The 23,331-nt window shown below is 45.4% G+C and overlaps 2 protein-coding genes across 2 annotated transcripts; both read right to left on the bottom strand.

Annotated features, from left to right (window-relative positions):
• Positions 1-762: 762 nt before the first annotated feature.
• Positions 763-5,465, bottom strand: LOC123112069 (AP2-like ethylene-responsive transcription factor At1g16060). Its single transcript, XM_044532989.1, has 8 exons — positions 4,894-5,465; positions 4,722-4,804; positions 4,586-4,594; positions 4,347-4,435; positions 3,496-3,569; positions 3,181-3,231; positions 2,976-3,052; positions 763-1,690 (listed from the first exon to the last, which is right to left on the bottom strand). The coding sequence occupies exons 1-8, from the start codon at positions 5,076-5,078 to the stop codon at positions 1,065-1,067; spliced, it is 1,194 nt and encodes a 397-aa protein (XP_044388924.1). The 5' UTR covers positions 5,079-5,465; the 3' UTR covers positions 763-1,064.
• A 5,915-nt stretch (positions 5,466-11,380) lies between these two features.
• On the bottom strand, positions 11,381-15,526 carry LOC123112070 (protein disulfide-isomerase LQY1, chloroplastic). The gene is made up of 3 exons (XM_044532990.1): positions 15,202-15,526; positions 11,889-12,038; positions 11,381-11,696 (listed from the first exon to the last, which is right to left on the bottom strand). The coding sequence occupies exons 1-3, from the start codon at positions 15,418-15,420 to the stop codon at positions 11,619-11,621; spliced, it is 447 nt and encodes a 148-aa protein (XP_044388925.1). The 5' UTR covers positions 15,421-15,526; the 3' UTR covers positions 11,381-11,618.
• Between the last annotated feature and the right edge of the window lie 7,805 nt (positions 15,527-23,331).

Genomic DNA, 23,331 nt, shown 5'->3' on the forward strand with positions numbered 1-23,331 from the left:
AGCCGCCGCCGGACCGAGCACCAACCGAGTGCTGACAAAGCGACGATACGTTCGAAAACGTAACCCGTCTCCCGCGACATGTTCCCAGCAGCCAAGAGTCCCGGCGACCAAGGACGAAAACGCACGCCTCCTTCCCCCGACCCCTACCGCGCAATGCGCACGCCGGCAGAGCGCTGGCCGGCCGGCCGGCCGGGTCCCGGCCATCGACCGTACGCCAGGATAGGCCGCCAGCGAGGCGGCGGCGACTTTTCCAGCCACGACTTCTTGTTTTCCCTGCCGTGCCATTGGAGCCTCGTTCTGACCTGACATCGAGCACATTCCCTGTCCCCCGAGATCCACATTCCACAGCGGGCACATTGACGCCGTGGTCGCCGTTGCACTGACAGAGCCATACATGCCCGGCACATGCCGATGAGATACGAGCGAGCCAGGACCCTCCGTCCGTCCGCAACTTCCAGCCGCGTACGTGCTCGCCTGTGATTACTAGCCAGCTTCTGCAGCTTCGACCTGGAAGGTTGCACCCACGACCGTCCCTACTTACAGATAGGCTGCTCAGGATCATGGGGTTCATGAACTATGTCTATTTTGGTAACTTTTAGTTTGCCAAATGTTTGTATATCTCCGCACTACATATATTTCATGCTGTACATGTTAACACATTTCTCTACATAACTGATCAAATGCAGACAAGTTTGACTTAGAACAAATCCTGAACTTCAAATGACTTGAAATGGAAGAATCTTCGTAAATAAAGAACTCATGTGAATCAATATACGTATATATTAGCTCCTTATTTTGACTGTCAAGGATCCTGAAACAAATGAAACAATCTCTCTTGCTTACGCTATACCCCTGATTATACCAAAAGAAGGACAAAAACAATAAATAATCTTCAAATAATTCTCAGTCCTCACTAGCTGCACTGTAACAATTCTCTGTTATCTTGCTCTGTCTTCGTTTCTTCTCCATCTGATTATCCTATTGACAAAATCCCCCATCCCCATTGGAAGAAACCAATTAATGGCGCGTATCAGTCTGGCCAGTGGCCACGTACGCCGGCGCGATCACAAGTCCAGCTCGAAATGGAACGCCGGGGACGCGTAGGCGGACAGGTCACCGAAGAAGAGGCCGTCGACGTCGGTGTAGGCCACGCCGTCGTCGCTGCCGAAGAAGGTCTGGATGTCCTCCGGGAAGCTGCACTGCGGCGAGGCGCCGTCGTCCCTGGTGGCCTGCGGCGGCGGCGGCGTGGACATGGACGAGGAGGACGTGGTGGTGCTGCTCTCGGCGGCCGACGTCCGCTCGATCATCTCCTTGAACTTGGGCGACTGCAGCAGCAGGCTGAGCGCGGACGTGGTGGGGGTGTGGCCGAGCGTGGCCGCCCTTGCCGGCAGCAGCGGGAACTGCGCCTCCGCCGCGGCCGCCGCCGCCTCCGCGGTCATGCCGTCCTCCATGCCCTGCTGGTGGAGGTCGTGCTGGAACGCCATGGCGTCGAGGTCGATCGCGGGGAGCTCCTGCGCCGCGAGGCTGGCCAGCATCGGGTGCGCGCTCCGGCCGGCGGCGCCCGCCACGTCGGCGGCCCCGGGGCGGAGCCACTTGATGTAGCGGCTGAGGTCGAAGTTGGTGACCGCGTTGAGGCCGCGGTACTCGATCGCCGCCATGTCGTACGCCATCGCCGCTTCCTCCTGCGTCGCTGCGCACATCATCCGACGATTAGATCGCTTAAACGACGCAGCATTTTTTATTTTTTTTGAGGGGCGACGCAGCATTTTTCGTTGAAAAAAGAATACTACAATTAAGGCAGTCACAATCGTGGTTTTGAGTCCGATCGAAGCTCCAATGATAGGATTGTAAATAGTAGAATCTTAACTATAAGGATGGTAGAAACGTAAATTCTGCTAACCAAAATTTATATCAAAGGGATTAGTTTGAATCCTAAAGTCATAGAATCATATAACAGCCTACGATCATGCGGTGCATCACTGATGCTCCGATCACAATCAGGTCTAGGTGCAAGTGCAACTGAACTTCTGTGGTGTGAACAGTGCTGATCTTTAGACCGCTGGAAGTTGAAGTACGGCGTTGCTGGGGTCGAGCTCATTGAGTCATGGCATCTAATCCCCAACTAACCGGAATTGGAACTGCCGAGACCTCATCTCTGCTCTGCCATTGCTTGCTCCAGCTACTTGGATCCAAGACCACTCCTATAATTCACTCTGTAATTCATTATGGAGATCTAAACCGTGGGGACGCACCTACAACCCCGAAGCTATCGACAACACGTGTTCATAGCATGATACTGACTCCGAAAACGTCTTATAAAAAGTAAAAGAGGCGGTCGAACATTTCTAACTCAGAAGAACATATTTTGTGCATGTGTTCTCTAGGCCGTTCTTCTTTCCAAGATCACATTTGGGACGCGACATATCACGCTGGAATTCTGGACGTTGTCACGGAATACACACGAAACTTGTGCGCTGCTAAGAGCGAACACGCCTCCGCTCCGACTGTGATGGGGAGCAGTGATTGTACCCAGCAGTAATTGCAGCCTAATCGTAGTACACCTGGTTAGCATTAGCAGGCATTTCAGCCACGGAGTGTACGAATTAGTTGGCCAACTATCTGGTCACGCTTGTGCTTAATGAGGCATCTAGGCACTAAGCTGGACTGTGAGTCTGTGATGGTCGAGCTTGTGCCTAATCGTCACCGTGTGCCCATGTGGTACGCTGCTGGTACTGGTCTAGGACTTGGGAGTGTAGGCTGCGGTACACCGCTAGCACGACTCAGATTTGGCTTTCATGAACAGTCTCACTCATTATCTATGTACGTAGTACGACTGAAGATTTTATGAGTCAAAAATATGTACAAGACATTTATTGGGGCCGTTGCGATGCTACTGGCCACTTGTATTTTGTGGTTTCGCTAAAGAGGCATGATATTGTGGAAGGAGGTTAATTTATAAAGGTACAAGTACGTACCGTAGGTGCCGAGGTAGAGGTACTTGTTGCCGAACACACGGCCGATCCGGGCCTCCCATCTCCCGTTGTGATGATGCCTGTAAAATTTGTTGTGAATGGATACATATGTGTGAGATTTGTTTTTCAAAATCAAGTTACTCTCCTGTGGTTTGAAATCCCGTTCGGACGGTGGAGAAATCTAGTTTGATGTTACGGATGATGTTACCTTGCGACTCCGCGGTACTTGGAGACCCCTCGTGAGAACCCACTGCTTTTCCTGTGGAAAAAATGTCACTTGGACATAAGTACTAAATTTTGGACATCAGTACTACTACCTCTATAACTAATGTAAGACGTTTTCGTAGTTCAAATTGAATTAAACTGTAAAAACGTCTTATATCTAGTTACAGAGATATTTTTGGAATGGAGGGAGTATGGTTTGTTTTAAGATTTGTATTTGTTTAAGTCCCATGTGCTTTCTACCGAAACTGAAGGGGGAGCGGGATTCAGAAAAACATCGTTACATTTTGATGATCATTACCTCCTGAGTGAACCAATATACTCTTCCCTCGACTGTCCCTCCATTTCTTTCAATTCCTCTTCGTATATAGATAGCTGCAACAAATCAAGAGCACGACAACAACAACAAAAATTTAAAAAATATTCAATTTTGAATTTATACAATGTTTTGCATTGTATACAGTTTGTGCCAATTAATTCAGATTGGAGGGAGTATAATTAAAAAATATACAACTCTCTGTTTCGGAAAAAAATACAACTTTGGTTTATTTCAAAGAATGATGGAAATTCTACACAGTAATAATTGAACAATAAACTCGTAAAATCTGTCTAAAACATAAATGAGGGTCGACAATTGATTTTCGTTTCACTGTCGGCAGTAGACCGCGGAATTCGACCTCCGAGGTGTGCCGACCGACAGCACCGAGTACAACGAGGTTCTCGAAAGAAAATGAAAAGAGCCTCGAATGTAGAGCAAGTATAATAGAGATGAGTCAGCAGGCTATATGGAATAAACTAGTATATTTTTGCTTAGTTGGAGGAAAGAGAAAAGGAGAGAGAAGGTAAGCGGGCTCTTCGTGAAGAGCCAGCTCTAGCACGTGCTCCTAGGCACTTTGTGAGAATGAAAGGTGGGCCACATAATAAAAAAGTAGTACACTCTTTTGATCTACTATTATACATGTTGGCTATAAGATGGATTGTAGATGACATGTCACTGGCTTATAGCCAGCAGCTGGCTATACTATTAACCATGCTCTTAGAGACTTCTACTCCTGTGCTAGCGGTCGCGGCAGTGGTAGTGGTACGGGTGGACTAGAATGTGCAACGAGTAAATATCGTGCGGTACAGTACGGGCGGGGTAGGGTAGGCTACCGGGAAGTTGAGGATGGTGTCGGGGCCCCAGTACTTCAATGCCGCCAGGTCGTACGCCCGGGCCGCGGCCTCCTCCTCGTCATACGCCCCTGCAGCATTGTGGGCAATTTACAGTTAGCCCGGCAGCAGGTAAATCTCTCTGTAAATTCTCTTCTTTTTAACGGCGAGGGAGTGACGAGGGGCAGTGGTGGAGATCGGGCCGGCCGTCTCATGCCAAGGCCGTGACTCGGGAGCCTCACCGAGGTAAACTGCGTGCACCAACAACAACAGCAGCAGACGGGGAAAATCGTCAGGAAGATGCGGTGGATTAACCAGTCGACTAATGACGGAGCCAGTGGAGTGATTAGCTAGCGGGTTGGCTGGTTGGTTAATTACCTTGCTTGCCCTTCTTGTTCTGCGACTCGTTCCAGCTGTTCTTGTCCCACAGGTGCGCCTCGAACCTCCCCGTCCACCGGTGCCTGCGATCCGGCCGTTCCGTTAGCATGACTGGAAGCGCGTTCGGTTGGCGCGTGGGGCTCGGGCGAGACTGGCTGGCGAGCGAGCTTACCGTGTGACGCCGCGGTGGACGGAGCTGCGCTGGGAGGGGGACTCGCGGGGCACGCTCTTCCGCGTGCGCTTCTTGGGCTTGGCGCGCACGTCCGCCCCCGCGTCGGCGGCCGCGCTGGCGATGGCGTTGCTGTTTGCCGCGGCGGCGGCGGCGGCGGCGGCTGAGTTCTTGCGGGGCTTTGCCATTGCGCTGCTGCCTGCTGCTGCGTGTGGGAGGGAGTGAGGGGGAAGGAGGGAGGTTGGGTGGCCAACTATGGTGGCACGGGGAGGGTGGCCGTTTTAAAGATGGATGGGTCTGCGTGCGGGGAGGAGGAGGAGGGGAAGGAGGGGAGGGGCGGCAGCGGAAATTGGTTGGAGGTTTTGGAGCGCAGGGCAAGCGCCAAATGAGCGCACAGGAGGAAGAGAGGGGTCAGCCGGCGCTCCTCTCGCTCGCTCGGACAGAAAGGGAAATCTCCCCCCTGATCTGATTGGCCGCCCTGGAGCGGCCTCCGCTTGTCGCTAGCTACTTCGAGGGTCTAGCGCTGGTTCAGGCATGAGCGCTGGTGTTTGCGGCCGGTGCCCCAAATCTCAACGCACATAGTTTTATACTACTCTTTTTTTTCTCTTTTCTTTTTTTTGCGGGTGATACTACTGCTCAGTTATCTGAATTTTGGATTTCAAAGTTTTCTAAATGTTTTCGTCCGGGCGAATATAGGCTTCTTTTCTTACAAAACTTTGTAATTATTACTTCTCATTTCGAGCACGGTCGGAGTATTGATTTGCTAAATGCACTGTTGATGCTTTCATTAAATAAAAAAAACAGAATGTTCTTGCAAAAAAGAAACGAATGTGGTCAATGAATTGTGCTACACTATTTTTGTTGTATTAAACTCGTAAGAAAATGGTCGTGAAAACCATGGGACGGAGATTACATTGCTCTGAAGTGATTTTTTTAGGAGGACAACTCTTGTCTAAACCATAATTGCATCCTTTCTTCACTCGTATCAAACTTTGGCTTGGCATTGGTGCCTTATTGTCCCTCATGCAATCACTACCGCCTTAATGTAGCGAAGCCCGCCATCACATTTTTGGCCCCACGGGTGCAGTGTCAATACCACTTAACGGCACCACTAGCACATCCCATCGTCAAGCGCCATGGCATCCCCACCGCCTTATATGACCTAGAAATGGACTCATTCCTAACAGGTCGTACGATCAAAGCTAAGACTCGACTAGAAACATGGAGTTAAGCTTCGTAGGGGGGAAAAAGCAACACCAAGATATATTGTCCATTTTACAATTTTCTCTAAGAATTTTTTATCTTCAACAAATGCATCTTAAACTTGTAAACGACAATGTTTAAATAATTCACCTTTGTATTGTTTTATTTTTATTATTGGAGTATTATTTAATGAAGAGACACCTGTAAATGAAAAATGGGGGCATTGTGCAATTGCAGATGTTACACGCCCATAGGTGCATTCTAATCACTAAACCCGATCGGCCTAACACCGAAGGATGGAGGGTTTCCTCCTTCAAAACTAGGTGGCTTCCTTTAGTCAACATAACTTGCTAAGTGGGTTGCTAAGTGTGCCGAGAAAGGGACAAATAGTGAAGCAATGTTGAGTATAAGGTTTAATTGATGTTAAACATGCCACAATTACTTCCTCCCAAATTGTTTCATAAAGACCCCCCCCCCCCTATAGAAAGCGCTTTCTAAGTCTTTCTCCCCCACGAGCGAGATTGTTCCCTTCCTCCTCTCATGCCCGCTCAACCATCAACTACCATGTCAAAGCTTAGATCTACAATCATGGGTGGACATAGTTTTTGCCCCTTTTGCATGATTTCATGTTGGAGTGGTCGAGGATTGGCATCCTAGCGCTAGAGGTGCAACCACATGTGAATAAGGTCCCTCTTGCATCTTTCCTATTGCGTTGCCAATGCAAGACCTATAAGGGTGAAGTTCTACCTATCTGGACTACCAAATCCAGGTGATCTTTTGGTTTGATATCGGCAGGCATTTGATGTTTTAAAACTCCTGGACCTTGCCACAAGAATAATAAGGTAAGGATTTTGCCTATTCAATGATGGAAAGCGACTCACTTCGGTCAGATATGGATCTTCTCGATGTTGAGTACCAAAACTCGCTAGACCTGCATGCTGGTTGTTGTACTTGGTGGTTTGGCTTGTTCATTGGTGTAGCTTTGCTAAAGCGGCAACATTGGGCCATGATGCCAATGTGTTTTGGCACTCCTCACCGAGGTTTCTTTTATCGGTGTAGTTGATCCATTGTAAAGTACATACTTCTATTGCGGTCGGTTAAAGCCACATGGCGATTCTATGTAGATCGTCTAGGCTATGTCTGCCTTGCTTGGTGTCCGCTTTCTATCTAGAGGATGTTCATTGATGGGTGGAGAAACATGCAAGACACTAGCTAGTGTTGTGGTGGAGAGATGCCTTTGAGAGAGAGAAAAACCTTGTTGTAGGGCTTAGTGGGTATCACACGTAAGAGTTGTTCCATTCTTTTAGTTGTTAATGTGGATATGGAACATTTCCTTTCAAACAGAGCTAATTCCAAGTTTAACCCTCTAAGATTGAATTTGTGATAGTTTCCTATTTGGAGACATATCTCTGGAATGCCCAATTCAAGCTAGTTTGTTCCAATTTTACCTCTTTACAAGTTTTGCCCCATTTAGGTGGGCCTGCCAACGGGGAGAAGGAATTATCATACCTGTGTGCACGTTCTTCCTCTGACAATCACCCGTGCGTCATGACCTTCGCCCACCCTACCATTCACCTATGTTCCATGGAGTACAACGTAACGAGACGAGGAAGATGGTGTGCAACTTGGGCCGTGTAGCGCAACCTCGTCAGGATAAACCATGTCGGTACATGACGTGTGTCATGTCGAACGCGCCTCACATGAATGCGCCTCTGAATTGGAGACCGATTCAACTCGCCACTTAGGAATGACTATGGGACACACTTGATAGAATGGAGTTTCTTAAACAGGGTGTTTTGGAGCAATTTCGCTGAAGGAGGCACAAAATGTCACAAACTGCATTTTAGGGAGTATAAAGGGTGGAATTCACTCTTTAAATAATAAATAAATCCATGCAGGTCATTTCTAGGCATATTAGGCATAAAAATGGGCAACATTCTCACGCGAAAGAGAACTAATCCCTTGACATGGCGCTCCATTTATTGGGCAATGGATTGGACGCCATGGAGCGATCGTTTTCCACCGGAGAATATGGGCCATAATTTATGGCAGAATTGATCAGCTCCCAACTGAATTCCGACCGTCGGTAGTCATGATCAACACCCTGCCTTCGAACCGATGCATTTACCAGCCATGACGCCACAACCGCAGTACCACTACCACTTGATATCTTGTGCAGTGATGCCGATGTGCGTATCCATCACACAAAAAATGACGCCAGAGGTCTCGGCGTCACGCCATGTGTAGTGCAACTGTGCAAGCATATTGTCTCCGCGTACTTAACTTCAGAACCTGCTGGGCGGGCTGCAAATCCGCCTCCTAAATTTGATTTGACAAATACCTGTACCGCGTCAACTGCTGCATTTTCTCCATGTTGATATGACTTCTAGTGTAGGAAAAAATAAACAAGAATGGAGCTACCCGATATTCATCGACTTGATGGGCTTTCTTCGATCATCTGCTGTATGCGCTTTCCAGAAGTGTTGGCAATTAAATTGCTTCCACAACAGAACTTTTTCTGTCAGTAGCGGTTTTAGGCGCCCCTCCTGCATTGCATCTATTGGACTATCATCATATCATACTACAGATGACGTGCCATCATCTAGGCAGAAATAGATGACGTGCCATGACCCGTGGACTGGTGGTGTTTGTCATTGCTGACCTGGACAGATCAAATGAACCCCAGACGCAGATCCAATCCTGCATCGCTATTTACAGTATGCTAACACAAATTCCGACAACATCTCAAGATTCCTAAACGACAAGCAATTGGATCCCACGTATTGGTTGAGCATTCCGATGTGTACTGGTTGGGTGGAAAATCTCCCATAGTGGGCATCCTTTTCACCCATGTCTCTATTGCAGCCTCAAAAACAAAAGCAATGGTAAATTAAAAGTCTTTTATTTCGCTTGAGCGAGTAGGGATGTTCGATCATTTACCTCAACTTGCAGAGGAAGGAGGGGCTGTGAAAACATAACCAGCTTTTTCTAGAAGAATGAGCTCGGGTGCAAAAACTCCACGTTCCATCAGCATGGAGTATTTTTCCTTCTCCTTTTCTTCATCTTCCCAAATCACTATGTGGCAGTATTACCGTAGGCTCCTTTCTCCATCTCCATGCTTCCTTTTGCAAGTTCTAATCAATCATTAGATGGCACAAGTCATGGTGATTCCAACTGCAGCACAGTTGGAAGCAAGCAAGAATTTTGCAGAGTTATCAAGGTAAGTCATATAACGGAAATTGGTCTTCTCAGGGCATAAGGAAATACGTTTTCAAGGCCATTTCACGGATGTTAAATTACAGCCAACAATATTCTTTTTTTGAATGGAATATGCTAAATCATTCCTTTGCATGCATGCTGTATAAACACCAAATAGCTAGAGGCCAAATATGTCATACAAGTCCACATCAATTCATACAACTCCAATCAATTTGTCCTTTTGTTTTGCACCGTAAGTTCTATCAATTGCAAGGACTAAAAAACAATAGCTTTGGTTACTTCCATTTGTAGGATCTGCATTGTATGGTTCAAAAGTCCAAACCTTGGCACCTTTTGTCTTAACTGCTGAAACCGTCGCTCCTGCATAGCCAAGTGAGCCCAACAGAAAAGATAAAAGGAGGGATACATCAATAAACCACCTTGGTTTTTTATACATGAATTGTTCGCCTCTACTATTGCTTACCATAGGTTTTCTACACATGAGTTGGCCTCACAGAGCCGCAATATGAAGTAAAAGTAAATTACTCGGCACACGAGAAGGATAAAGGCCAAAATGCCCGAGGACAAGAATATGGCTTCTCCATAGCAAAACGACAACACGCAAACTTGGTTATCTATATATTTCAGAATGTTATCCGTTTAGATCTTTTGGACAGCTTCATTCCCTTCAAAAGGGAAAACTACAAGCATAGGGCTGATAGAAACATTGTGATTTGCATACTTGGCTCTAATGCACAGGTTTAAGAGGCACTGCCAATGCCAACTAATAATTCTGCCAGCAAACAGCTATAGGAGGACTTGATTTACTAGTCAAGCCAGTAAATCCACGAGTAACCAGAGTCTTTTTTTTTTTACTTCCCTAGGAAATACCGCGGATCTAGAAGATCAACCTAACGGTATTTTGGCATCTCCTAATAGTGCTGAACTCTGATATACCCCCTTCATATGCAGAACTTCCAGAGCCGATATCGTGACACAGAACATGAGTGTGCATGGTTATCAAGAATGAAAGAGATGAACTCCCGATAAGAACTTCCATAACAGACACAAAAGAATCATAACAAGAGAAAAGATTTGGCGAAGCTGGCTGCCAATCCCGTTAAGACAACCACAACAGACTTGTCATCCTGCAATTAATCCTCATCCGTATGCAACATACACAAACGGTTAAATAAAACCTGTAAGTTATAACAACGCAACACTTAAAAACTATAGTTGCAGGTAACAAAGATGCAAGGAACAAGGAACACATATGCAACAAAATAGATTGCTAAAAACAAAACCGAAAAACAGGAATGAATTCTGCAGCAGCTTCGCATCGTGCATGCAACCCTGGTGGTGAAAGGGCACTGGAACAATCCAAGATAATGCGTCCGACAAGCCTCTTTAAGGGTCTCTTTGATCATAGGATTTTTTTGAGGATTTGAATCCTCAGGAATTTTTTCCTGTGCAGGTTGTTTGTATCATTTCTTTCCTAAGGAATACTACACTAGATTTCATATGGAAATTTGCATTGACCCTGACCTCTTGGAAAAAATTGTTTTTGTTTTTCCTGTGGTGCCAATTCAATCTTCTAGGATTCATGTGGGTATGACTTTGCAATCCTATATTTTTCTTATTAATGCCCTTCTGAAATCCCATGAACCAAAGAGGCCCTAAAGGATAGCGAGTAGCAAGATTTGTTGTTGTTGGGAGACTGGCCTTGTGCCTTGCCAGTTGCCACTTGCATCCTTACAAGGCTAGCACCAGGAGGAAGACGGTCCGGGAAGCCTTTGATCCTCTGCTTCCGTTGTCCCCCAGCTCCCTCTGTACACCTAGATTGCTAAACTACGCAGAGAGAGAAAGCGGAGCATGAATTACTTCCAACTCTTCCGTAACAAAATATAAGAAGTTTTTTATGCCCTATGCAAAACCAAGACACGTCTTACATTTTGGTACAGAGGTTGTATGCAAACATCACAACGAAAATAGATAATATATTGCTGCATCATTGGAAAACCCCTAAACAGAAAAAGGCCCATTTGATAATGTCATTTGTTATCCAGCAACAAATCAAGCTCTGCTTCCAAGAACAAGGTAGCATTTGGTTAGAGGGATATGATGGGACAGGAGCAAGAAACATTATTCACATTCTTACACAAAAGATATATTGAAAAACTGAGACTATTTCACCCCCATCGATGGAACCGACGCAATCACAAAATGATTACTGTACCATCGTTTACAAACAGAGGGATTTGGACAGAGGTACATACAGTTGCCAGGTTTACTGTAAAATAGTAAAGTTTATGGTTGACTTCTGCTGTTCATTTGTCAACAGGGGGCTCTTCAAGCCACTTGGCGCGAAACCCAGTTCCTTTGCAATCAGCGCAACGTGAAAAGCCCTGAAATCAAATGAATATGTAATGTGTGCTACAATAATATAACATACTACTACCATCTAGTCAGGTAAAATTTTGTATCAATATCAAACATGTTACTGTTTTTTTCATATGAAATAGTCATGACATCAAACGCAAATGCAGGATTTGATCATGTACGACACAGAACAAGTTATAGACTTTTAGCTACACTACCTTTCCAGAGCAAATCACACATCTTGTATTTTTCGAGGGTACTTCACACAACATATTGTTGCCAAGGATAAAGAAGCCTGTGCCTGCACACCACCTGCACTCCACATCGCCAGTGGATTGACAAGATGAACAAGAAGTCGGACTTGGTTGCTGCATATCACCACAACATGAATGTAAGATTACAGCCAAAGGGTAATGTTGTAAGAAGAATGAAAAATTCTGTAACCGTTCTGCAGTTTGACTTTGTTTTCCTGTTACCAGAATCACAAGATGGAACTACAAGAAACCATAATACTTATCAGGTTGCCTTTTATGCAAGACAAATGCAAGTAAACAACCATATATTTCTTCTAAAGCATATTAAAACAATGTACAACCTACGTCATATACACGTTCAAAAGAACCTACATCATACATTGTTCCCTAGTTACAGTTTTAGAGAAGATGTGGACAAACTGTGGCACTCCCGTTTCCTGGTCCATCATGTCCAAACTAGATCGTTGTCCATTATATTAACAAATCTGCAACCATGTACTTTGAGAAGGATTCCTGTTAGAATACATGATTCAAGATGGACCAGCGCCAATAAGCCTACCACTACACTACCGCCCTCTGCAAAACTATGTGAGTTAGCAGTTAGTACCTCTTTGGTTACTACATGGATAACTATTTGCAACTACTCATACAGAATCAACTGTTCAAAGCTCACACAAAGTACATAGTACATACACATTTGGTGATTGTGTGAAACAGTTCGGTTTTCTAGAATCACTACTATGTCTGATACATGCACTCCACAATTCTGAGAGCTAGGGCCAACAGTGTCTGCAAACACTTCATTCACCTTAACATACAAACCTAACAATGGATCCCAAGTTCCCAAACTAACATGTTTGAAGCAGATCAATATCTGAACTTTCCCACAAAGTGTGTACAAGTAAACATGCACTTGTCAAAACTTTGTTAGAAATAAGTCCTATTGAACTTATTACTGCGGTATTTATTAGTTGCAGAGGTGCAGTAAGCTTAATTGAACCAATGATTCCAAATACAGAGTTCACCAGCCAACACCATCAATAAAATATATGAATCCTGAACTCTTGCGCCAAACGAATTTATCGGAAAACCTAACCAAGTTTTCGAAAAGGAGTGTCTAATTCAGTACGTTCACGCGAGAAATTCCCAAGCCTTCTGTTTAAGTTATTAACCTACCCTTAGCATTAATGAATGACAGGTGCTTTAGAATTAGTGCACAGAGCCGTTAGGACAGCCCAGTGCATGTAGCTCCCGCTTGGGCAGGGTCCAACCACTTTGGGTCTTTTGTACGCACTGCATTTTTGCAAGAGGCTGTTTGCAGGACTCGAACCGTTCAAAAGAAAATTTTAAAAACTGTTCAAAAAAAAAGTATTAGTGCACAGAACAGTGGGAAGGCATATAAGCACTCCTCTATAGTTGTATTCCTGGAACATCCGCCTTTTATTTCAGAAGGATTCCTGGTAGAATACATGATTCAAAATGGAACAACTGCAATAAGCCTACCACTACACTACCGCCCTATGCAGAACTACACGACTGAGCAATTAGTACTCCCTCCGTCCCGAAATGTAAGACATTTTTTGACACTACCATAATGTCAAAAAAGTCTTACATTTTGGGACGGAGGGGGTACCTCTTTACGACATGGATAACTAGTTGTAACTAGCAATGCAGAATCAAGCTGTTCAAAGTTCACATAAAGTACATACACATTTGGTGATTGTGTGGAACAGCTCAGTCTAACAGAATCACTACTATGTCTGATGCATGCACTCCAAAATGCTGACAGCTTTTGGGGCAGCACTGTCTGCAAGCACTTCATTCACCTCAACAAACCAAACTAGCAAGGGATCCCAAGTTCCCAAACTAACATGTTTGAAGCTGATCAACATCTGAGAACTTTCCCACGAAGTGTATACAAGTAAACAGGCACTTGTCAAAACTTTGTTAGAAATAAGTCCTATTGCACTTATTACAGCGGTATCTAAGAGCATCTCCAACAGCCGCGCTATGCGCCGCGCGCAAAAAACCTGTTTGCCGCGCGCGCTTCGGCTGGTTTAGCGCGGCCGCCAGCGCTGGCTCCAGCAGCCGCGCTATAATGCAGCAGCGCGCAAAAATACAGCGCGCGCGACTCGCCGGGCATGGCATTCTAGCCACAAAATGAGTTTGAAACAATCATCAAAATGCAATGAACATGTGAAATTTGTCACAAACAAGTTGACGAAAATAAAAGTTCATGCCCACAAGTTCATCCAACCAAGTTCAAAATGCAAACTAAAGTTCAAGACATAAATGAAAGACACATCAAACATCTTCCTCGTCTTCGTCCTCATCTTCCGAAGACGACCACGACGGCGGCCGGCTCAACGAGTGAGCTCGCCGGCGCTTCGGTAGCCGCCGCGGCCGTCGAACGCCCTGCAAGCTTCTTTCCCCCCGCCTTCGTGCTGCCGGAGCCGTCTGCCGCCTTGTTCTTCTTCGCCGAAGTTTTGCCCTTCTTCGGCCGCGCCGCATTGGGGAGCTTCGACGGTGCGGCGGCGGCACGGGACGGCGCCGGCGCGACGCCACCCGTCGCCGTGGTCATCCGCGGCAGCAAGAAGAGGCTGCGCGCGGAGGCCGACGCTCGGCGGAGCTCCGGCGGTGGCGACACCAACGCTCCCTGCGCTAGGGTTTCCGGCGGCGGCGGCGGGGCGGGGGGGGGGGGGGTCGCGGCTGTACAGCGGGGTGAGCGGGGTGCCGGTGTGCGCGTCGATGGGTGGCAGGGCGCCGGCGCCGGCGCGCGCGGGGCGTAGGAGGAGGAGAGGAGAGAGTGCGGCGCGAGCGGTCGAGTGTGCCGCGCGCTGTAGCAGGCGCCCGAAATACATCGCGCGGGATAGTGCTTTCGACCGCGCGCCCAACTTGTTATAGCGCGCGTGCCGTTTTTGCGCGCCCGCTGGAGCGACCCGCCGCATTGCGCGCGCGCTAAAACGGTCTAATTTGCGGCGCGGCACTAGTATAGCGCGGCTGTTCGAGATGCTCTTTAGTTGCAGAGGTGCAGCAAGCTCAACTGAACCAATGATTCCAAATACAGAGTTCACCATTCAACAGCATCAACAAAATATGCGAATCCTGGAATCTTGCGCCACTGAATTTATCACACAACCAACAAAGTTTTCCGAAAGGAGTGTTTTATCGAGCAGATTCGCCGGAGAAATTCGCCACAATTTGCGTATTTCGGTTAGGCATCGATAAGCAAGCATTAGCGCGGAGAGAAAACTCGAGCGGCGATTAAGGCGCGCACCTTGGAGATGAGCCAGGCGCGGTCCATGCGCTTGGCGAAGTCGGAGGAGCTGCCGGGCGAGTCGACGGTGGAGGCCATGGGAGCGGCCAGCCGGTGCCCTAGCCGCCTGGGGGTGGGCGAGACGAGCTTCCGGTAGCTCACGGAAGGCGGCGGAGGGCTACGGGCGTGGGAGGAGGAGGGGAAGGCAGCCGCGCAGGCGCCGCAGGCGATCGCCGGCATCGGAAGTGGCTTCGAATCGTCGGAGAGGGAGAGGGAGAGGGAGAGGGGTCGAGACGCGAGAGAGCAGAGGCTGCTGCGGCCGTGGTCTTCCTGCAAGCCACGCGCGTTGTCACCGGTGTGAAGGTGTCCTGCTCGGCCGCTGACACGTGGGACAGACAACCGTCGGGCCAATCGCGGGTCGCTTCTGGCTGGCGGGTGGTAGTTGCGGTGCTGAGTTTTTCTTTTCTGCGATAATTAGCCTGGAAGTAAATAGCAAGCTGCAAAATTTTAAAATTTGCCACCTAACTCGAAGAATTTTTACCTTTCTCTGAAGAAGATACAATTTTACTCCAGAATCCGATTATCAAATTTGATCGCAAAAATTTACTCTAATACATATAGCCAAGGCGTAAAAGTAACTGTGCATTTCAAATCCTATTCGGCAGCTTATAAGCCAGTTACTAGCAATCCCACGCTAGACACAACTGGACAGGCCCATAACGCTGAACCGTTCTGGTTTTTGCGTAGGTTTTGGGAAGCTCACAAGCTTTCAATTGGTTTTTTCGTTTTATTGTATTTTTCCTTTTCCTTTATCTTTTTTGTTTTCTATTTCATTTTTCCAATTTTTTTCTTGATTCATAAAATTTTTAATTCATGAGCATTAAAAAAATTCACAAACTTTGTTCAAATTCTTGAAATTTTCCAAATTCATGAACATAATTCAAATTCATGATTTTTTTTCAAATTCGTGAACCTGTTTTCTCAAATTCATTAACATTTTTTAGATTCACTAACTTTTTCCATTTTTTCTGAACTTTTTCTAAATTCATGAACTTCAATTTTGTGAACTTTTTTCAAATTAAAATTTAAAAACGACTTTATCAATATCATGAACTTTTCTCAAATTTTTCATGGACTTTTTTCGAATTCATGAACTTTTGTCGGATTTGCAAACTTTTTTTGAACTCGCAAACTTTTTAATTCACAAACTTTTTATAATTTGTGAACTAAAAAAAAGAAATTGTTTTGAAAATCGTGAACTTTCATTAGATTTGTGAAGATTTTTCTAAAGTTATGAATTTTTTAATTCATAATTCATAAAAAGTTGGGGAGTGTTTTTACTTAAACCAGTATCTACTGATTTTTTGCTGAAACAATAGCTACTGAGCAGCGGGCGAACCGGTCTGATTAGCGTGCATGTAACGAGTGAGTGAACGAGAAACAAGGTGAAAGAAAGGGAACCATGCTAGCGAACGAGGGGGCGAGACGCAGGAAAAAATGGGACTCGACCCAGGCGGAACGTTAGTGAGGGCCAACAGGGGAAACCAACGCTACACGCGCCTAATTAGGAGCTTTCCCTAGCCGAAGACCTCCTTCTTCAGGACTTCGTCATTGCAACTGATTGCAAACAAGTTTCGAGAAATATTGAAAAGGGTTGCAACGGAAGCTATGGTCAAATCATTAGAGAAATTAAGCTTAAAGAAGAAAACTTCAATTGTATCTGCACTTTTGAAGGTTGAGCTTCTAATTTCAAAACTCATTCGTTAGCCAAGTACTCTCAGTCTTTAAGTCGGGGCCACCATGTTTGGCTAGGATAACCCACGATCCTTTTTGAATTCCAAACTCTGTAATCTTTGAGTAATAAAGTCTTCGCTTCCCACAAAAAAATCAATTTTAGAATGTAATTTGTAAAGGAAAAACAGATAAAAAGTATTGGGGAAAATATTTACTTGCATCGATCCCATATGACCACAAGGGTAATATGGATAAAGTTAGAATAGTTTGATAACACACTAGTACTAGGGAGGGGAAATTTCCAGGTGCTCCATACATCGATATCTATACCAATGGTTTTTGCATCGAGATGGCTACACTGAATTTGGATTAAATTTGTCTACTTGTAACATATATAGTATTCAATACGCCGCTTTTACATTGATCTTTAGACCTGCTCAGTTGTTACCGGTGAAATGGTACAGATATCTCTCCAAGGGCGAAGCCATGATTTGAGCATTTGGAGGGGGGGGGGAGGTTTAACGATAGAGCATTTTGACATAGGACCAAGCTAAGTTCATAAAAAATTGCGAATGAAAACAATGTTGCATTTATATAATAATTTGCCACTTTGACGTTGTAAAATGATAAAAACTATCATAGATCGTAATACTATAAAATTTGGTGGGCTTAAGAAGGCCACCGCCCCTTCCCTCCCGTTGAAGTCAAGCTTGGTGGGATCAAAATCGTTAGCCGATTAGCCGCTTGGCAGCGACTTGGAGGCGGACAGCTTCGCTTTCCGGAGCTCCGGAGGTAGAGGTTACGCAGGAAAAGTTGGAGAGCGTCAAGCCGGAGCTGGAGAAGGAGAAGCTTCAGTTCTCAAGGCTCATGTCCTGACATGGGGAACGGGCGCCGGCAACCATTTAGATTAGGTATTAATTATACCTCCAGAGCCGGACTAGCATCGCTTAGTTGATGTAAATATAATGAATCCGTTGTTGGGCCCGTGGGACTGGGGGTACCTAGGCCCGTCTGTCTGCGGCCTAGCACGGGTGCACATCTTGGGCCCGGCGGATGGACCACTATTGGACTTCACGAGCAAGACCCTCTCGAGGCCCTCGCCTCGCGAGGAACACGCCAACAAGCATCACCAGGAGCCTCGCGAGGAGATCCCCCGAGGCCCCCTCGCGAGGAGATTCCCCGAGGCTACCTCCCGAAGCCTCTCGCGAGGGCAGACGAGTCAAGAGCAGCTCAGCATAATCGTGTGGGCATGTGCCTTCATGTGAGTGACGCGCGAGACGACGAACGATGTCAGAGGCTGAGCCAGCAGGCGAGGATGTGGAGGCTTTCCTCTTTCGTGCCAAGGGAGCAAGGCCAGCCACCGGTTCCCAAAGCAACCCCAAAGGTTGCCTGATCGGTGAAATAAGACCAAGACGGCGGGCGCGCCAGGGCAGAGGTCATCACCGAGCCCACCGGTGCGTCATGGATGGCAGCTTTGCAGGCAAAGACCACCTTTAGTCAGGATAAGCTGCAACCTTGTCCCCCTTCAAACTGGCCGTTGTGACAACCCTTCCCGCCTTGTGTTTTCGGGGGAAGAGGATGAGAGGCAGTATAAGGAGAGGGCGAGGTGCATGATACATCTCCAACTTATCTATAATTTTGATTGTTCCATGTTGTCATATTATCATTCTTGGATGTTTTACAATCATTTATAGTCATTTTATATCATTTTTTGGTACTAACCTATTAACATAGTGCCAAGTGCCGGTTGCTGTTTTCTGCAAGTTTTTTTTACATCGCAGGAAATCATTATCAGACGGAGTCCAAATGCAACGAAGCTTTACGATGATTTTTTATGGACCAAAAGGAAGAAGTTGGGCCCTAGTTGCACCTAGGGGGAGTCCCGAGGAGGGGACAACCCACCAGGGCACGCCAGGAGGCCCAAGCGCGCCGTGGTGGGTTGTGCCCACCTCGGGTGGCCTCCGGACCGCCTCTTTGCTCTATAAATACCCCAAAATTCCAGAAACCCTGGGGGAGGCGACGAAATATTGATCCAGCCGCCACAGAGTCCAGAACCACCAAGATCCAATCTAGACACAATCATGGAGGGGTTCACCACTTCCATTGGTGCCTCTCCTATGATGCGTGAGTAGTTCTTTGTAGACCTACGGGTCCGTAGTTAGTAGCTAGGTGGGTTCCTCTCTTTCTCTCTCTCTCTCTCTCTTGATTATCAATACAATGGTCTCTTGGAGATCCATATGGTGTAAGTCTTTTGGCGGTGTGTTTGTTGGGATCCGATGAACTTTGAGTTTATGATCAGATCTATGTTTTTATCCATGAAAGTTTTTTGAGTCTTATTTGATATCTTATATGCATGATTTCTTATAGCCTCGTATTTCTTCTCCAATATTTGGGTTTTGTTTGGACAACTTGATCTATTTATCTTGCAATGGGAAGAGGTGCTTTGTAGTGGGTTTGATCTTACGGTGCTTGATCGCAATGACAGAAAGGGAACCGAGACGTATGTATTATTGCTACTAAGGATAACAAGATGAGATCTATATCTACCGCAATAGATAAACGGATCTCGTCTATATCATGTCATCATTCTTAATGCATTACTTCATTTTTCCATGAACTTAATACACTAGATGCATGCTGGATAGCCCTGTTCAAGAATTCATCCGATTAACCAGTTAACTTGTCGATTAATCCCTACTCGTAGGGTCACCGAGTAGCCGATTAACTGATTAATCACCTGAGTAATTGATTAACTTGCCAATTAGCCTATTAATCCCCTACTCGTCAGCCAACCGAGCAGCTACCAGTTAACGATTTCCTCAACAATGCTAGATAGTGGTCGATGTGTGGAGTAATAGTAGTAGATGGAGGCAGGAGTCGGTCTACTAATCTTGGACGTGATGCCTATATAATGATCATTGCCTGGATATCGTCATGATTATTTGAAGTTTATCAATTGCCCAATAGTAATTGTTTTTCCACCATTTGCTATTTTTCTCGAGAGAAGCCACTAGTGAAACCTACGGCCCCGGGTCTCTTTTCATCATATTTTCCTTTGCTATCTATTTTCTCTTTCATTTATTTTCAGATATATTAAACCAAAAATACAAAAATACCTTGCTGCAATTTACTTGTTCGGTGATCTATTTATACTATCTACCACTTTTTACCTCACGTTATTTGCCCACTAGAGGCGATGTACCCAAAAGGGATTGACAACCCCTTTAACACGTCAGCTTGCGAATATTTGTTATTTGTGTGCAGGTGCTGTCTACATGGTATGAGGAGGTTCTCCTACTGGTTCGATAACCTTGGTCTCATCACTGAGGGAAATACCTACCGTCGCTATACTGCATCATCCCTTCCTCTTTGGGAAAATACTGATGTAGTTCTAGCACACACCAAAAGGAATTTCTGGCGCCGTTGCCGGGGAGGATCTTCAACATAACCAGGTTCCTAATCAAAAATCTCATCTCCTCGCAATTTACATTATTTGCCATTTGCCTCTCATTTTCCTCTTCCCCACTTCACAAGAATTTGTCGTTTTATTCGCCCTCTTTTTCGTTCGCCGTTTTCTCGCCAGATCTGTTTTTGAGTGAAATCTTGTTGCGTAGTCATTATGACTCAAGATAACACCAAACTATGTGACTTCTCAAATACCAACAACAATGATTTTATTGGCACGCCGCTTGCTCCTCCCGCCACTAGTGCGGAGACTTGTGATATTAATACTGCTTTGCTGAATCTTGTTATGAAAGACCAATTTTCCGGTACTCCTAATGAGGATGTCGCGTCCCATCTTAATACCTTCGTGGAATTAAGCGATATGCAAAAGAAAAAAAGATGTGGACAATGATGTGGTCAAGATGAAATTATTTCTGTGTTCTTTGCGTGATTCTGCAAAAATTTGGTTCTCTTCTTTGCCTCGCAATAGTATCGATTCTTGGAATAAGTGCAAAGATGCTTTTATAACTAAGTATTTTCCTCCCGCAAAAACTATTTCCCTTAGAATCCAGATCATGAATTTCAAGCAACTTGAACATGAGCATGTTGCAAAATATTGGGAAAGGATGAAAATGATGTTAAGGAATTGCCCAACTCATGGGTTAAATATTTGGATGATCATACAAAAAAATTATGCGGAGTTGAATTATGTTTCTCGTAATCTTTCAGATTCCGCCGCAGGTGGTACTTTTATCGAAATTACCTTGGGTGAAGCCACCAAATTGCTTGACAATATTATGGCAAATTATTCACAATGGCATACCGAAAGGGCTCCTACTAGTAAAAAAGTTAATTCAGTTGAAAAAATTTCTTCTTTGAGTGAAAAAGTTGACGCTCTTATGAAATTGGTTGCTAGTAAAAGTGCTCCGATTGATTTTAATGATATGCCTTTGTCTACATTGATTGAGAAAAATAGTTATGCCATAGATGTGAATTTTATTTCTCGCAATAATTTCAACAACAATGCTTATAGAGGTAATTTTAATCCTAGGCCTTTTCCTAGTAATTCCTGTAATAATTATGGTAATTCCTACAGAAATCAATCTTACAATAATAATAGAAATACCCCTGATTTTGGGGATAATATTAAATAATTTATCAACACATAAAAGGTTTTCAACACTTTTATAGAAGAAAAGTTGAAAAAGATTGATGATTTGTTGGGATTCGATGAACTTTGAGTTTATGATCAGATCTATGTTTTTATCCATGAAAGTTATTTGAGTCTTCTTTGATCTCTTATATGCATGATAGCTTATAGCCTCGTATTTCTTCTCCGATATTTGGTTTTTGTTTGGCCAACTTGATCTATTTATCTTGCAATAGGAAGAGGTGCTTTGTAGTGGGTTCGATCTTACGGTGCTTAATCGCAGTGACAGAGAGGGAACCGACACGTACGTATCATTGCTACTAAGGATAACAAGATGAGATCTATATCTGCCGCAATAGATTAACAGATCTCGTCTATATCAAGTCATCGTTCTTAATACATTACTCCATTTTCCCATGAACTTAATACACTAGATACATGCTGCATAGCGGTCGATGTGTGGAGTAATAGTAGTAGATGCAGGCGGGAGTCGGTCTAGTAATCTTGGACGTGATGCCTATATAATGATCATTGCCTGGATATTGTCATGATTATTTGAAGTTCTATCAATTGACCAACAGTAATTGTTTTCCCACCGTTTGCTATTTTTCTCGAGAGAAGCCACTAGTGAAACCTACGGCCCCCGGGTCTCTTTTCATCATATTTGCCTTTGCGATCTATTTTCTCTTGCATTTATTTTCAGATATATTAAAACAAAAATACAAAAATGCCTTGCTGCAATTCATTTGTTCCGCGATCTATTTATCCTATCTAACACTTTTTACCTCACATTATTTGCCCACTAGAGGCGCCGTACCCAAAAGGGATTGACATCCCCTTTAACACGTCGGGTTGCGAGTATTTGTTATTTGAGTGCAGGTGTTGTTTACGTGGTGTGAGGAGGTTCTCCTACTAGTTCAATAACCTTGGTCTCATCACTGAGGGAAATACCTACCATCACTATACTGCATCATCCCTTCCTCTTTGGGGAAATACCGACGTAGTTCTAGTAGACATTAGTGCACAGTAGAGAGGATCGACTCATTTGGAAAATAGAGCCCAATGCTTGTAGTCTCTCCCCCCAAGCAATCCTAGCCAAGCAGGAGTAGGGTTTTACACCATGAGGTGGCCCGAACCTGGTAACTGTTGTGTTCATCATTCTTCCTTCCTAGTTCGTGCTCGCCGCAGCGTCGCCGTGAGGTTGAGGGAACAGAGTAGAGCGGTAGGAACAAGTGCACCCCAGTGTTCGAACATATTGGGTCCCCGGAGCCCCGATTCCGCCATTTGGCGCGCCAAGTAGGGGTGCCTCATTGTTCTCTTCCGCTTCGCTTCACCCTTTTGCTGCATTGGCTTAAGGGTCGACGCTTGCCGCGGGCGTGCTGAGCGTCGGGCATCCCGTGTTGCCCAGACGGAGACTGCGGGCCGTGGCAATTGCTGCCACTCTGCTGAGGTTGCGGGAGCTTCCTCCATGCTGCCCACGAGTAGTAGGACTCCTCCATTCTTCCCTTTGTGCAGCTGGACGGCCGCACCATGATACGTCTCTAAAGTATCTATAATTTTTTATTGTTTCATGCTATTATATTATCAATCTTGGATGTTTTATATGCATTATTATGCTATTTAATGTCATTTTTTGGGACTAACCTATTAACCTAGTGCCTAATGCTAGTTGATGTTTTTTTCCTTGTTTTTGTCTTTACATAAAATCAATACCAAATGGACCAAAACTTTTTGACGATTTTTCTTGGACCACAAGACACCCTCAAAGCTTCACAGGCGCGCCCTAGGGGGGGCGCCCCCAAGCTTGTGGGCCCCCGTGGCAC

Source organism: Triticum aestivum, chromosome 5B, assembly GCF_018294505.1.
Source record: "Triticum aestivum cultivar Chinese Spring chromosome 5B, IWGSC CS RefSeq v2.1, whole genome shotgun sequence".
In the NCBI taxonomy this organism is placed as follows: domain Eukaryota; kingdom Viridiplantae; phylum Streptophyta; class Magnoliopsida; order Poales; family Poaceae; genus Triticum; species Triticum aestivum.

Bases quoted from the DNA above. Each gene is read 5' to 3' on its own strand.
- LOC123112069 (XM_044532989.1), bottom strand. From the start codon at position 5,078: ATGGCAAAGCCCCGCAAGAACTCAGCCGCCGCCGCCGCCGCCGCCGCG. The intron at 3,053-3,180 runs GTAACATCATCC...CAAATTTTACAG, and splicing joins AAGTACCGCGGAGTCGCAAG to GCATCATCACAACGGGAGAT. The intron at 1,691-2,975 runs GTACGTACTTGT...TGATGTGCGCAG, and splicing joins CCTCTACCTCGGCACCTACG to CGACGCAGGAGGAAGCGGCG.
- LOC123112070 (XM_044532990.1), bottom strand. From the start codon at position 15,420: ATGCCGGCGATCGCCTGCGGCGCCTGCGCGGCTGCCTTCCCCTCCTCC. The intron at 12,039-15,201 runs GTGCGCGCCTTA...GGTGATATGCAG, and splicing joins GCGCCTGGCTCATCTCCAAG to CAACCAAGTCCGACTTCTTG. The intron at 11,697-11,888 runs GTAGTGTAGCTA...ATTTGATTTCAG, and splicing joins GTGTGATTTGCTCTGGAAAG to GGCTTTTCACGTTGCGCTGA.